The sequence below is a fragment of the Bos taurus genome, chromosome 16 (assembly GCF_002263795.3).
Source record: "Bos taurus isolate L1 Dominette 01449 registration number 42190680 breed Hereford chromosome 16, ARS-UCD2.0, whole genome shotgun sequence".
NCBI lineage: Eukaryota > Metazoa > Chordata > Mammalia > Artiodactyla > Bovidae > Bos > Bos taurus.
Window position 1 is genome coordinate 32,501,311 of NC_037343.1, and position 14,713 is coordinate 32,516,023.

General features: G+C 46.1%; 1 protein-coding gene across 1 annotated transcript; it reads left to right on the plus strand.

The window, feature by feature from the left end:
* Positions 1 to 208: 208 nt before the first annotated feature.
* C16H1orf202 (chromosome 16 C1orf202 homolog) lies at positions 209 to 883 on the plus strand. The gene has a single exon (XM_059875693.1). It carries the CDS (start codon positions 316 to 318, stop codon positions 775 to 777), a length of 462 nt encoding a protein of 153 aa, XP_059731676.1. The 5' UTR covers positions 209 to 315; the 3' UTR covers positions 778 to 883.
* Positions 884 to 14,713: the final 13,830 nt, after the last annotated feature.

Below are 14,713 nucleotides of genomic sequence, written 5' to 3' on the forward strand. Positions count from 1 at the left end.
TCCTAGGGCCCTTCTGGCCTGTTTGAGGCCCTGTCTGAAGATCACTCAACAGCAAACTCGGCCGGCTTATTGGTGGGTGGAGGAACCATGTGGGACTCTGGATCCTGGGATAGGATTCGTGCTCGGTACCCTGAGAGCATGCCTCAACCGGGCATTGTACCCTGAGAGCATGCCTCAACCGGGCATTGTGCGGTCAGCGTTCGGGTCTCCTTGGTAACGTCTACTGGGGAAGGCCATTGGGCGCACCCGGGAAGGGGCAGAAAGGACTCGAGCGGCCCTGTCGCGTCCTAAGGCCGCTGTGTAGCCGCCCGGCCCATGTGTTCCCGAGTCTCAGGCCGTGGCCCCAGTCCGACGCGCTCACAGGAGAGGCCCGGGCCTGGCATGGCGGACGCGCGGCCCAGCTGCACCCGGCGCGGCGGTGTGCGGCACGGGCTGCTGGAGAGGATGGCGCCCCTCAAGCGGGACGGCCCGCCGCGCGCCGAGGCAGAGGCGGCGGGGCGGCGCGCGGCCGGCGACGGCGGCTCCTGCTCGGGCTGCTGGTGCTGGCGGCGGCTCTTCCGGCGGGGTGCGGCCCGCAGCCCGCGCAGGAAGAAGGCGCGGTACGCGAGGCCCGGGCCAGCGGCCCAGGAGCGCGGCCGCTGGGGCCCCGCGAGCCTGCGAAAGCTGCTGCAGAGGCTGGTGGCGTGGAGGCGGCGCTACCTGCGGCGCAGGGAGCGATGCGAGAGGCTGGAGGAGATCCCGCTGCTGGTGCTGGACCGCGCGCAGGCCCGCGACTAGGCCGCGGCCGCCCGGAGCCCTGCCCCGCCTCCTGCACCCAGAGCTTTGATTTTGTTTAGTAAAGGCAAGATATGAAAATAAACCCAGTTCCATTTGGATGAAAGAATACGGGTGGGTTTTTTTTTGGCGGGGATGGTGGGGGGGCCATGCTTTTGAAACCAAGGTTTTAGTGATGAGAACCTGCTTTATTCTCCTCTGGGGACTGGGGCCTTGATAAAGTAACAGATCAGGAGGTAGTCGCCACAGAGGCCCCGGGATCCCTCTGGTGCCTGCATATTCTCTGGCAGTTGCTGCCAGGTAAAGAATAGCTGGAAAAGGAAGCGGCGGCTCATCTTTCCCTGAACACCCCAGAAGAAGGTGGGAGGGGCAGTGGTCTTCAACTGGAGGCAGGCCCTCTGGGATTAAAACATTTTTGTTTTTCTTTTAAAGAGGGATGCTCGAAGTCTTCACCTCACACTACCAAGAGCAAATCCTGCTTTGATCTTTCATTTACAGGCGTTTATGAACCCGTGTAAACCAACATTAGGGCCAAGGCCTGGGGGCTAATGCGGAAGTTTGAAAACTTGTGCTGGAGATCAAAGTGCAAAGGGAGAGGAGTTCGGGAGATTCCTGGATGCGTCTTTAACTTCTTCCTCTTCCTCATCAATAAAAACTTGCTAATGATACTCTGTATCTACAGGCCTGCAAGGATGACAGTAAAATATTAGAAGTGAAAGTGCTCGAAGTACACTAAAAGAGCTGTATGCAGTCAAGGTATTTATTAAACTGGTATAATTATCTTTCCCTAGGCTACTGCCAGACCACTATTGACCCTACGGTCCTCCCTTCCTGCCCCACCTGGCCAAAGCAACGCTTCAAACAAACTAGAGACACTGAGCGGTGGGCCTTCAGGTTCTTCACTTGACGTTCCTAATGTTGGGGAGCTCCTGAGGGCTTCCAGGGGTCTCCCCTTGACCTAGAAAGTCATCTTCGGGAAGCGGGCATTGAGGACCATCCCTTGTTCAGTTCATTTCTGTGGTAAGAAGGGAATAAGGACCCGGGAGACGGGAACCTAGGAAACTGAGAACAGCAGAAAAAAGCAAGGCGTAGGCCAGAAAGCTGGGGCCAGGAAGGGAGGGCCCACAGGACACAGTTCTCTGTGATTGAGGTTAGGTGTATTTTGTACTTCTACTATTTTTTTTTTTTTTAATTCCTAGCATTGTCCAGACAGCTTAGATTATTCTATAGGGTTGGGATAGGGGAATGCATTTTCAACAGAAAAGCCATTAAGCTTCATAGTCAGCATCCATCCTTCTAAGGAAACCAGTCTGGCTATCTTGCCTTATAGTTGATTGAACCAGGGATCTCAAGATGCCTGAATTACAAGCCGTTCCATAGGGAGCAGCCCAGTGGAATCTTCCTTGCTTGGAGAGGTTGAAACTAAGAGACCATAAAAGGAGAAGCTATTTAAAGAATATCAAATTACTGAATCCTCAAATACCAAAACAGAGGTGCTGTTGAATAATATGTAAGAAATTCCAACTGTTTGATATTTCCTGGTTTTATTTATTTCAGAGAGGAAAGAGTCAAACTAAAGCAGAGTTAATTTTCTCTGAACTTTAATTTGAATATAGCTGTGCCTTTTTGTTTTGACTGACAGTCCATGGCCTCTACAATACATCTTCTTCATGAGGCTAAGGAAATTAGTCTAGGCTGTGCCTGGGTCTGTGTAGACACATTTCCACTAACTCACACACGTGTGCATACACACACTCAGCTCTGTGTATAAGCACATGGCATAATGTAAATGTTTATCTTGGAGAATTTGTTCAATCTTCTTGTTCTGTCCACACAAAACCTTACATTTTTGGTAGCTGTCTGCCTGAGATTGGTTCCTCTTGACAATTGATTATAATTCCTCCTAGGCCAAGAGAGTGGTAGCTTCTACCACTCTCTGGGCTATTATACCAGCCAGTATATACGTGCTTGCTAAGTCACTTCAGTCCTGTCCAACTCTTTGTGACTCCATGGACTGTGGTCCACCAGGTTCCTCTGTCCATGGGATTCTCCAGGCAAGAATACTGGAGTTGGTTGCTATGCCCTCCTCTAGGAGATCTTCCCCACCCAGGGATTGAACCCTTGTCTCCAGCATCTCCTGCATTGGCAGGAGGATTCTTTACCACTAGCGCCACTTGGGAAGCCCCATCCCAGTGGGTGTCTCCTGCCAAAGCCCATCTTCAGCAGAAACATGGCCTTTGGGTGTGGATGCTACATCAGGGTGCTGGGGTAGAATACCTGCTGGCAGTTTCTTCTCCCACTAAACCCTCCTTCCCCTGGAATTTTAGAGTATTTCCTGGTGACAGTGTTAACTTCTGATCCTCTGGGGCTGGCGAAGTATCAGCTTGTGATTTGTTCTTCCTCCTATATCCATTTTCCTTTGAATCGAAAACCAACACACAGAAATGCAGCCCCTCATTATTCAGTCACTTTTGGTTGAGTGTTTCTTGTGTAGATGTTCCAGAAGCATGTCTCTTGGCCAGAGGAGCTAAGTCAGGTTGGGTCTTCACTTAAGTTAAGCTCTTTTCATTGCCTCTTGCCAAGGCTTCTCTAACCCCAGATTTCTGTAAGGTAGCTCTGCCTCAGGCCACTTCAAGGGGAAAAATGTTTGCTGTAAGGATCCAGGAGACCACAGACCTTGAGGTAGTTCTGGGACAGGCTTGTCCCCCTGCATCTCTTGAGCCCCCTCTTGGGGAAGAGTTTTTATAGGCAAAATTTGGGGTGAGGGCTGCAGGGTATGTGACTTTCTTCTGATTGGTTGGTGGAGAGGTAATGGTGTTTCAGGAATCTGGTACTCACCCCGAAGTTACCATCCTCCACCAGGGTGGGGGCCTTGGTTCCTGTAGAACTCAAAGATATATTGTCATATACTCCATGACATATCAATATATCTCTTGAGGAACTAGGACTGGGCTTTATTGCCGCACAATTGTTTTCTGACCGCCTTTCGTTTCTGCGTTCCTTCACTTCCTTAATTAGTAACTGTTTGAATCTGCCCTTTGGAATTACAGGAAGGTCTGTGAGACTGAAGTCTTTTTCAAAGTTTTTACAAACGAGAAATGGGGGTATATTGTAAGGCTTTTGTATCGGGAGGGCCTCACAGAGTCCTACTTGGTTTTAGAGAGTGTTCAAGAGAGAGCTTGAAATGCTTTACCCTCTGAAAGAGAAGGGAGGGAGGCTGTCGATTTGGGTTACCATTGAGGAGCCCAAGAGGAGGAGCCTCAGCTCACTAATAGGCCAACCTGCTCAGAGTTTCAGGCTTTGTTCTGCCAGGGGTCTCCAAAGGATATATAGAGGCTCAGGTTTAGGCATGTGAGGTAGACTTCTCCCACCAAGGGAGTGGTTTGTTGTTGTTTAGTTGCCAAGTCGTGTCCGACTCTTTGCAGCCCCATGGACTGTAGCCTACCAGGCACCTCTGTCCATGGGATTCTACAGGCAAGAATACTGGAGTGGGTTGCCATGCTCTTCTCCAGGGGATCTTCCCAGCCCAGAGATCTAACCCGCGTTTCCTGCTTGGCAGGTGGATTCTGTATCATTGAGCCACCTGGGAAGCCAAGGGAGAGAAGTAAGACTGAAGATGCCTCTCCCCTCCCCCCATCTGATTTATATGGGAACAGGTAGAATTGCTTTATTTACATTTGTGCATGTGTGTGTGCACACATGCTAAGTTGCTTCAGTTATGTTTGACTCTTTGCAACATTATGGACTGTAGCCTGCCAGGCTCCTACTGGAGTGGGTTGCCATACCCTCCTCCAGTGGACTTTCCCAACTCAGAGATCGAATCCACGTCACAATACTATATTCCTGACAACTACTGTGTGACTTGAATCATTTAAAAAATACTTCTAGTTGTGGTAAAATAGACATAAAGTTTATTATCTTGAGGCAGGAGCTAGATGGGCCCCAGGTTAAGCAACTGCAATTTGTCCGCTGTGGACAGATACTGATGAAGGAAGAACTGATCCCTTCCCAGATAAAGAGACCACATATTTCTCATTCTTGAGGTTGAGGAGAGCTTCCTGATGACACATATGCAGAAAGGCTCCTCAGGGGTCAAAACGGAAGGGAGTGCCACCCCACAGGTGATGTCAACCTACCCATAAGGCCTTTTCCCAACCCAGGGATTCAACCTGGATTTCCTGCACTGCAGGCCCAAGAATACTGGAGTGGGTTGCCATTTCCTTCTCCAGGGGGTCTTCTTGACCTAGGGATTGAACCTAGGTCTCCCATTTTGCAGGCAGATTCTTTACCATCTGAGCCACCAGGGATGCCATAGGGCCTTTCACTAGACTCCATCTCGGCTAAGAGATGCTCGCGCACACAGGGGAGGATTCTGAGATAAACCAAATATGGACTCAGTGCAAGATGACTGGCCAGAGGAAACCTGGAAGAAATGCCCCATATGAGTGATTCAAATGACCACAAGCGTGCACCTCTGAGTCTGCCCATGTGAATGTACTCTTTTTCCTCCTAGAAACACTTGTTTCACAACATTCTGTCTCTTTGTGGAAAGAAATGCATTTCTACAAAGCTAACAGGCTAGGACCTTGTCACTGGCCCTCATGGTCCAGTGGCTAGGATTCAGTGTTCTCATTGCCGTGGCCTGACTTCAGTCTCCGGCCTGGGAACCAAAGTCCTGCTTCAAGTGGCTGCAGGTTGAGGCCACCCGAGATCAATCTGAACCATGTGGTGTTAAGCACATTCACATCACTGTGTAACCATCAACACCATCCATCTCTAGAACCCTTTTCATCTTGCGAAACTGAAACTCTGCCTCCCTTAAACAACAACTTTCCATTCTCCCCTTGAAACCTAGCAGGATCCTGCAGGGCCTTCCCAGGTACAAAAGCTCCTCCACGTCCCTTGTTTCTTGTTTGCAGAAAGAAGGCATTCGTCTCCTTCGCTTGCCTGAGTTCCAAAGAGCAGGCACCAGCAGTTACTAATTGGGGAAGTGAGGGAAAGCAGAAACTAAGGAAAAACAATTAAACAAGAAGAGTAATGACAGGGACTTCCCTGGTAGTCCAGTGGCTAAGACTCCACACCCCTAACGTAAGGGACCTTAGTTTGACCCCTGGTCACGGAACTAGATCCCCCATGCCACAGCTAAAGATCCGGCATGCTGCAACGAAGATCGAAGATCCGAATGCCGCAACTAAGACCTGAATATTTTTTTGAAAAGAAGAGTAGTAACAATATTTTAGTGATAAAACAGAGTCCTGTTTCCTACGTAACAATCTGACGTATCTGCAGGGTTGTTCTGTGTTAACTAAAACCCTACCCAGCTGGAGCATGCTGAGCGTAAGTGCTAGATCTCAGCCTGGTTGGAACCAGAAGGCTGATGATTAAGATTCCTGAAACATCATTCTGTTACCTCAACACCAGTCAATCAAAGAAAGTCATGCACCCTACAGCCCTCACCACAAGCGCTGCCTTTAAAAACTCTTCCCTGAAAGCCATCTGGGAGTTCAGATCTTTGGGGCATAAGCTGGTCCTTCTTGCCTGGTACCTGCAATACACACTGTACTGTCCTTCACCGCAACCCGGTGTCAGTAAATTGACTTTGCTGCATGGTAAGCGAGCAGATCAAAGTTCAGTTCAGTTACACACTCCCTCCCAAACTCTTGCAACTATGGTTCTACTTTCTGTGTCTATGCATTTGACCAGGTATAATATTTAGAATATTCTAGGTATGTTCTAAAAAATGAATCACACAGTATTTGTCTTTTTGTGCTTGGCTTATTTCACTTAGCATAAAGTCCTTTAGGTTCCATGTTGTAGCATATATCAGAATTTCCTTCTTTTCTAAAACTGAATATTATTACAACTATATATACATACCACATTTTGCTTATCTGTCAGGGACACTTGGGTTTCTTCCACCTTTGGCTGTGCTGCTATGGCCATGGGTGTACAAATGCCTCTTTAAGACCCTGCTTTCAATTTTGGGGTACATGCCTGGAAGTGGAATTGCTGGATCATATTCCATGTTTAAGGTTTTGAGGAATAACCATACTGTTTTCTATAGTGGCTGAATTGTTTTACCTTCCCACCAAGAATTGGAGCATCAGTGTTCCAGTTTCTTGAATTCCTCACCACTTGTCAGTGAAAGAGTACATAAAGCATGGGTTAGGTTAAACTGGTTCTGATTCCTTCAAGCACATTGTTGATTAATCAAACCTGTAGTTATCTTACAGATACAGCACTGCCCATGAGCAAGAAGGGACCCATGTTTCTAGGATGACCCCAGAACCAAGAATCTTCAATCTATGGAATTCAGAGAATAGAACTGTTCTATTTAGAACTGTTGTTTAACCAGAGCCACACACTAGAAGTCCTTCAATAGGGAAAACCCAGCTTCCGAGCAGCCCGAGTATCTTGGTTAACATATATACAGACTGGTTAGAGACTGGTCAATCAGCTTCTGCCCCAACGCCTCATGTTCTGCCCCAACCCTGGATTAGAGAGATAGATTTGAGCCTTGCTTCTTGTTTCCTTGCCAGTCAGTCTTGCAACAAAACTTTTTCTTTTCTCAAAAGTTGGTATCACAGTGTTGGCGTCAATGTACGAGGAGCAGCAAGCCCTTGCTCGGTAATATTTTCTGTTTTCTTGTTTGTTTTTTTGACTGTAGCTATCCTAATGGGTGTAAGGTAGAATTTTATTATGCTTTTGGTTTCCATTTCCCTCATGATTGGTGATGTTGCACATCTTTTCATGTGTTTATTGTCTATTTGCATATCTTTTAATCTTTTTTGGAAAAAAGGCTATTCTAGCTCTTTGCCCATTTTTTGAGTTTTTTCCTTCAATTATAGGAGTTCTTTTACTATATATATGCATACATATACATATATATTACTATATACTTTTACTATATATTATATATATATTTATATAATTTGAGAATATTTTCTCCCATTCTATAGGTTGCCTTTTCACTCTATTGATTTGTGTTCTTTGATGCACAGAAGTTTAAAATTTTGGTGTAGTCCAATTTATTTATTTCTCTTCTTGCTGGTGCTTTTGTTGTCATATCCAAGAAATCATTGCCAAATCTAGTGTTTTCTTCTATGAACTTTATAGTTTTAGCTCATATGTTTAGGTCTTTGGTCTGTTTTAAATGAATTAAATTTTAAAAATTATTTTAAATGTTTGGCTATTCTGGGTCTTGTTACTGAGCAGGCTTTTCTCTAGTTGTGGTGAGCAGGGGCTGCTCCCTAGTTGTGATGTGTGGGCTTCTCATTGCAGGGGTTTCTCTTGTGGAGCACAGGCTCTAGCACGTGGGTTTCAGTGGTTGTGGCTCCAGGGCTCTAGAGCTCAGGCTCAGTAGTTGTGGCACACAGGCTTAGTTGCTCCTTGGCCTGTGGGAACTTCCTAGTCCAGGGATCAAACTGGTTTCTCCTGTATTAGCAGGCAAATTCTTTACCACTGAGCCACCAGGGAAGCCCGAGAATAACTACTCTTAATTGAAAGTTTACCACTTGCCATGGCTTACATTAGGGTTTACTCTTGTGTTCATCCTGTGGATTTTGACAATTATATGACATCATGGAAAAGACAAACTATAGACACAGTAAAAAGATCAATGGTTGTCAGGAGCTTGGTTGGGGAGAGGGAGGAAGGGATGACTAGGCAGACCACAGAGGGTTTTTAGGGCAATGAAACTACTCTGAAAGGTATTATAATGGGCTCCATCAGTCTGTTGACTTAGACTACTGGGAGGTGATGCCCAGCCAATCACCTAGGGAATCTGTGTTTTAAGCTTCCCAGGAGATTCTTTGGCCTGCAACTTGGGGAGCACCGTGGAGGCATGGGAGTTGTGGGGGAGGCCTCGGTGGGTCATTGGCTCACCTCTTCTCTCTCCAGGCCCACCTCCTGGGTCAGGCTGGCCCTTTCCTGAGCCCATGCTGAAGCCTCACAAACTATGGAAAATTCTTAAAGAGGTGGAGTATCAGCCCACCTCACCTGTCTCCTGAGAAACCTGTATGCAGGACAAGAAGCAACAGTTAGAACCAGACATGGAACAAGGAGTGGTTTAAAATGGAAAAGGGGTTCTCAAGGCTGTATATTGTTACCTTGCTTGTTTAACTTCCATGCAGAGTACACCATGTGAAATGCCAGGCTGGATGACTCACAGGCTGGAATTTAGATTGCCAGGAAAAATATCAGCAACCTCAGATATTTAGATAATACCACTCTAATGGTAGAGTCTTCTGAGGAGAGTGAAAAAGTTGGCTTAAAGCTCGACAATCAAAAATCTAAGATTGTGTGTCTGGTCCCATCATTTCATGGCAAATAGATGGGGATAAATTGGAAACAGTGACAGACTTTATTTTCTTGGGCTCCAAAATCACTGCAGATGGTGACTGCAGCCATGAAATTAAAAGATGCTTTGCTCCTTGGAAGAAAAACTGTGACAAAACCTAGACAGCATATTAAAAAGCAGAGACATCAGTTTGCTGACAGAGGTCCATATGGTCAAATCTGTGGTTTTTCCAGGAGTCATATATGGATGTAAGAGTTGGACCATAAAGAAGGCTGAGAGATGAAGAATTGATGCTTTTGAACTGTGGTTCTGGAGAAGACTCTTAAGAGTCCCTTGGACAGCAAGGAGATCAAACTAGTCAATCCTGAAGGGAATCAATCCTGAATATTCATTGGAAGGACAGATGTTGAAGCTCCAATACTTTGGCCACCTGATGAGAAGATCCAACTCATTGGAAAAGACCCTGATGCTGGGAAAGATTGAGGGCAGGAGGAGAAGGGGATGACAGAGGATGGGATGGTTGGATGGCATCACCTAGTCAGTGGATGCGAGCCTGAGCAAACTCTGGGAGATAGTGAGGGACAGGGAAGCCTGGCGTGCTTCAGTGCATGGGGTCGCAAAGAGTCAGACACGACTTAATGACTGAAAAACAATGCTGAAGCTGCCTGTGCATGTTACCCTAAACCAGAAGACAGTGACTCTGAGGACCAGCAATCTCCTTCTTTTACAGAGGAGGGAACTCAGCCTCAGAGGAAGGAAGTGAATTTGTCCCACACGTCAGGGCTGGGACTAGAATGAACATTCCCTGTCTTTTCCCACTGTGAGCAGGGAGCATGAACATATAGCCCTCACTGGTCAGGCCCCCAGTGTCCTGGTGGGTGGTGATCAGGGACCTTTCCCATGCAAGTGTTTCTGGTAAGCTGACTAAAGAGGTCTGAGAAACAGAACAAAAACTAAAGAGCCAGCATCTCCAAGACTCCAGCAACTTGCTTTAACTTCTTTTTCTCATTCTAGACACATGCTGACTTTCCTGTGTAAACCTCAGGCACTGCAACCTGCACACTGATGGTTGAGGCTGATTGCAAGTTAAAGGCTATCTCTTGCCCCAAAACTTCCTTTTGTGAAGCAGCCAAGGGAGGGAAGGCAGCCTTAACCCATGATTGCCTCTAAGCCAGCTTTCCCAGACCAAGAAACAGAGCTCAGAGACTGAATTGAGACATGGTGTACCGAATCATGTCTTCCAAGGGGTGGCTCAGATGGTAAAGCATCTGTCTATCAATGTGGGGGATCTGGGTTCAATCCCTGGGTCAGGAAGATTCCCTGGAGAAAGAAATGGAAACCCACTCCAGTACTCTTGCCTAGAAAATCCCATGGACGGAGGAGCCTAGTGCAGGCTACTGTCCATGGGGTTTCAAAGAGTCAGACATGACTGAGCGATCATTTGAAATTGAATCATTTGAAAACACACAGCCTGGGGCTGCCCAGGTGGCTCAGTGGTAAAGAATCCACCTGCCAATGCAGGAGACACAGGTTAGATCTGTGATCCAGGAAGATTCCACATGCTGTAGAGCAGTTAAGCCCGTGTGCCACAACTATTGAGCCTGTGCTCTGGAGCCCAGGAACTGCAACCACTGAAGCCCGAACATCCTGGAGACTGTGTTCTGCAACAATAGAAGCCGCGGCAATGAGAAGCCTGTGTCAAAACTAGAGAGTAGCCCCTGCTCACCACAACTAGAGAAAAGCCCACACAGTGACAAAGACTTAGCACAGCCAAAAATAAAGTAATAAATAAAATTATTTAAAAAAAGAAAGAAAGAAAAGAAAACACACTGTCTGAAGCAATGAAGATGAGACAGTTAACATAGAGATGGGGTGGAAAGACCGCATAGTTATGCAGTCATCAAGATAGCAGTTTCATCAAGACAGCAGCCTGGATTCCCTCCCACCTGGAACACTAAGAATCTGGGGAGTGAGGGGCCCTGAAGCTTAAGCCACATTAGGTTCAGGGATAATCCCGTGTCTCTCTGCTGTGTCAGCTCATTGCCCTGATGGAGGGGTTGTTAAGGACCAGAGCTGAGGATGGCAAGGTGGCTCGACAGACTGAGGATGTTTGAGGTCAGTGCTCCTTCTGTTGAGGAGAGACGCAGGACGAGCTTGTCTGGCCACAGCTGTGCTCATCCATTACCTATGGAATTGCTGGAGAGTTTGCCTGGTAGGCTGGAGCCAGAGGGATGTCACCAAGGGGTGATTGTGTCAGTCATGGTTTTTTTCTTTTCTGTATTTTATGATGCTTTGACATTTTTGGGCTTTGCAGACCTGGGGAGGGACTGCTGCTCCCAGGGTTAGCTAATTCTTCCAGATGACCCACAACTTGTCTATGACCTTGTCTTTGATATGAAAATAATCAGTCCAGAGTTTCTAGGCTCCCACAGTCTGGGACCCTATCCCTCTGCCCCCAAATACCCCAGGGCCAGGCAGTTAATAGGTAGGGACTGTGTCTATAGCCCGGAGCCTGCAGAAATTATTCAAACTATCCAATCCTCTGCCTGCTCAGTTTGCCTACCCTTCCTTGCCTGTTTCTTTCTAGGAAACCTGCAATAAAGCCTCTTGCCCATGCTTTCCTCTTGCTTGTTCTGCCTCCTAACTCCCCTTGGTGCTTCCCCATGTGGACTGGCATGCCTGTTTCTTGGGATTTGTGAGTATAAAAATGCTTTCCTTCATGACAGTCATTTCTGTGTCTGCATGTCTCACCATATTTGGCCTTCTCTGGGGCTCAAGTGGTAAAACCCATCTGCCTGCAAATGCAGGAGACCATCTACAATGCAGGGGACAAAGGACATGCAGGTTTGATTCCTGGGTGGGGAAGATCCCCTGGAGAAGGAAATGGCAACCCACTCCAGTGTTCTTGTCTGGGAAATCCCATGGATAGGGGAACCTGTTGGGCTACAGTCCATATGGTAAGAGTTAGACACAATTTAGCGACCTAAACACCATGTGTCTTACCATACCTGGTATATTTTAAAAGTAATGACCAATTTAAGACTCATGACTACTGAGTACCTCACGAACATCATGAATATCTAGTGAGTTTTGGTGCATAGATTGCATTTTACCATATTGTAGTATTTGATTTAAAAAAATGTGTTTTACCATGTGGTATTTGGAGTTCCAGTGTATCATACAGTGAATAATGAGAATTTGGAACTTCATGTGCTTCTGTGGTCTTCCTATCCATCCTCGCTGTTTAGTACACATGTGTTCTACTTAACTCATCTGAGTTTTGAGTATGTCTCACAAGCTATTTGCGTCTTCGGCATGTCTGCTAAGCATGTGTGTTTGTCTTTCCCTGGTGTTGGCCTCGTCCTCTCCAGCAGGAATGCAGATTCTCAGTGACGCAGTCCCACACACTTTGAAAGGCTGTGGAACTGGAGTCTCTCCCCACCTGGTGCTGGCTTTGTCCTGCCAGAAGGGCCTTGTTTCCTCACACCCTGAGCTGCTATGCTGAGATTGAAACAAGCAAGTGGGCCCCTGGATGGCTGAGGCCTGACTTGTTACAGGGTCACCTGGCCCCGTAGCTGGCGCAGGGTCACAGAGGACCATGCAGAATAGTCACTGACCCACAATGTCTGCCTCAAGGGCCACGGGGGACTTGGGGGGAAGCACTCACTGGGCTGGGGTGCACACCTGGAGAGAGACAGGAGCTGAATCACACAGGTGATGCCTGCTCCCCCACGAGGAGGGGACCACCTGGGAAGTCCTTGGACCCTGTTTTGAAACCTTTAATCTGCCTGGCTACTTCTATTACTTTGTTCTTTCATGTTTAAAAATTGTATTTTACTCAAGTTTATTCTCTCAACTTTTTTTTTCACTTTATTATTTTTTATTTTTGGTGGTGCTGGATCTTCACTGCTGCATACGGGCTTTCTCTAGTTGCAGCAAGAGAGGGCCGCTTTTCGTTGTGGTGGGTGGGCGTCTCATTGCGGCAGTTTCCCTTGTGGTGGAGCACAGGCTCTAGACGCGTCGGTTTCAGTAGTTGGAACACGTGGGTTCAGTAGTTGTGGCCCACAGGTTTAGTTGGTTTGTGACATGTGGGATCTTCCTGGACCAGGGATTGAACCCCTGTCCCCTGCATTAGCAGGTGAATTCTTATCCACTGTACCACCAGAGAAGTCCTCTCCCCACTTTATTAATCAAAGACATTTATAATCAAAGACTTTTAAGTAGCACAAGGTAACCAGTATATCACACTCACTTGATGCAATCTGAATCACACACAAAGCACAATGCAATTGAATCCAGTTATACTGAAAATTAATACATGGCACCATCATTACTACTTTGAAACAAAGGAAAAGCAGATGCTCGCCTTATTTCTTTCTCCTGAGAAAGGAACTGTACCCGTAGGTGAGAACTGGATCTTCCATTTGCTCCTGAGAGTGGTATTGTCTATCCCAGTGTGGCAGAATAAAATGATCTGCAGAGGTAGATAAGAACTTCGTGACTGCAGGATCACTATATACTCTGGGGAAATAGAGGCTGGACCATGATCTGTGAATCCTCTCATCTCTTAGGTCCTTTATCAACTATATATAAAGATCTAATTTTTTTCCAATTGTAATAAAATATTTTAAAACTGCAGCCCTTAATTTTTATCTGCTTCTTCCTTCCCAGCCCCTACCTCTGCTTCCTGAGCCTTAATATTTCCAGATATATGTGTGTCGAATGCAGCAAGCAGTGTGATACAAAAAGTCAAGAGAAGAATTCAGTTAAAGTGATCCTGAATGGATTGTTCCCATATGCAGCTGGCAGAGGCTCATGTAAATCCTCTTGGGAGCAACACAACTTCAGCATGGGCCTGAGAGAAAGTTCCAGGGAACATGAACTCACCTTAAAATAAAATTATAAAGCACACAAAGAAGCAAGGCACTCTATGCATGAGCATGAAAAAAAGAAGCTAGCAGCAATAAGCACATAAAGATTTAGACACTGGATTTATTAGACAGGGGATTTAAAAAGTATGTTTAAAGAAAATTAAGCTTGAAAATATAAGCAGGGAGCAAAAGATTATTTAATGACTAAGAGGATTTGGAAAAGATTTAAATAGAAATCCATGCCATGAACTATAACTGAAATAAACTCAGTGGATAGATAGAGTAACAGACTGACAAAGCTAAGGATAGAGACAGAAAACTGGAAAGTTGATACACATATATTACTCAGGATGCAGAACAGAAAAACTATGAAATGGGAATATATAAAAGAGAAGTTAGGAGATACAGAGCATGGGGAGGGTGTAATAAAAGTCTAGTTGGAATTCTAGAAAGCAATATTAGAATAGATGAGAAGAAATATTCAAAAGGATTATGGCCGAGAATTTTCCAAAGCTGTTGAAAGTATTGCTTTTCAGATGCAGGAAGCCAGAAGACTCTCACGCAGAGTAAATAAAAAGTCATCTCTTCCCAGACAAGTTATAGTGAAACAGCAGACTACTAGAGGAAGAAATATATAATATGAACAAACCAATTACTGGTAATAAAATTGAATTGAAAAAAAAAAAATTCCCCGTAGATAAAAAAGCCTACAACCAGATGCCTTCACAAATATTTACTACCATTTAGATAAGCGTTAACACCCATTCCT

What these genes read in the sequence shown, in the direction of transcription:
- C16H1orf202 (XM_059875693.1), top strand. Translation starts at nt 316, where the DNA reads ATGTGTTCCCGAGTCTCAGGCCGTGGCCCCAGTCCGACGCGCTCACAG.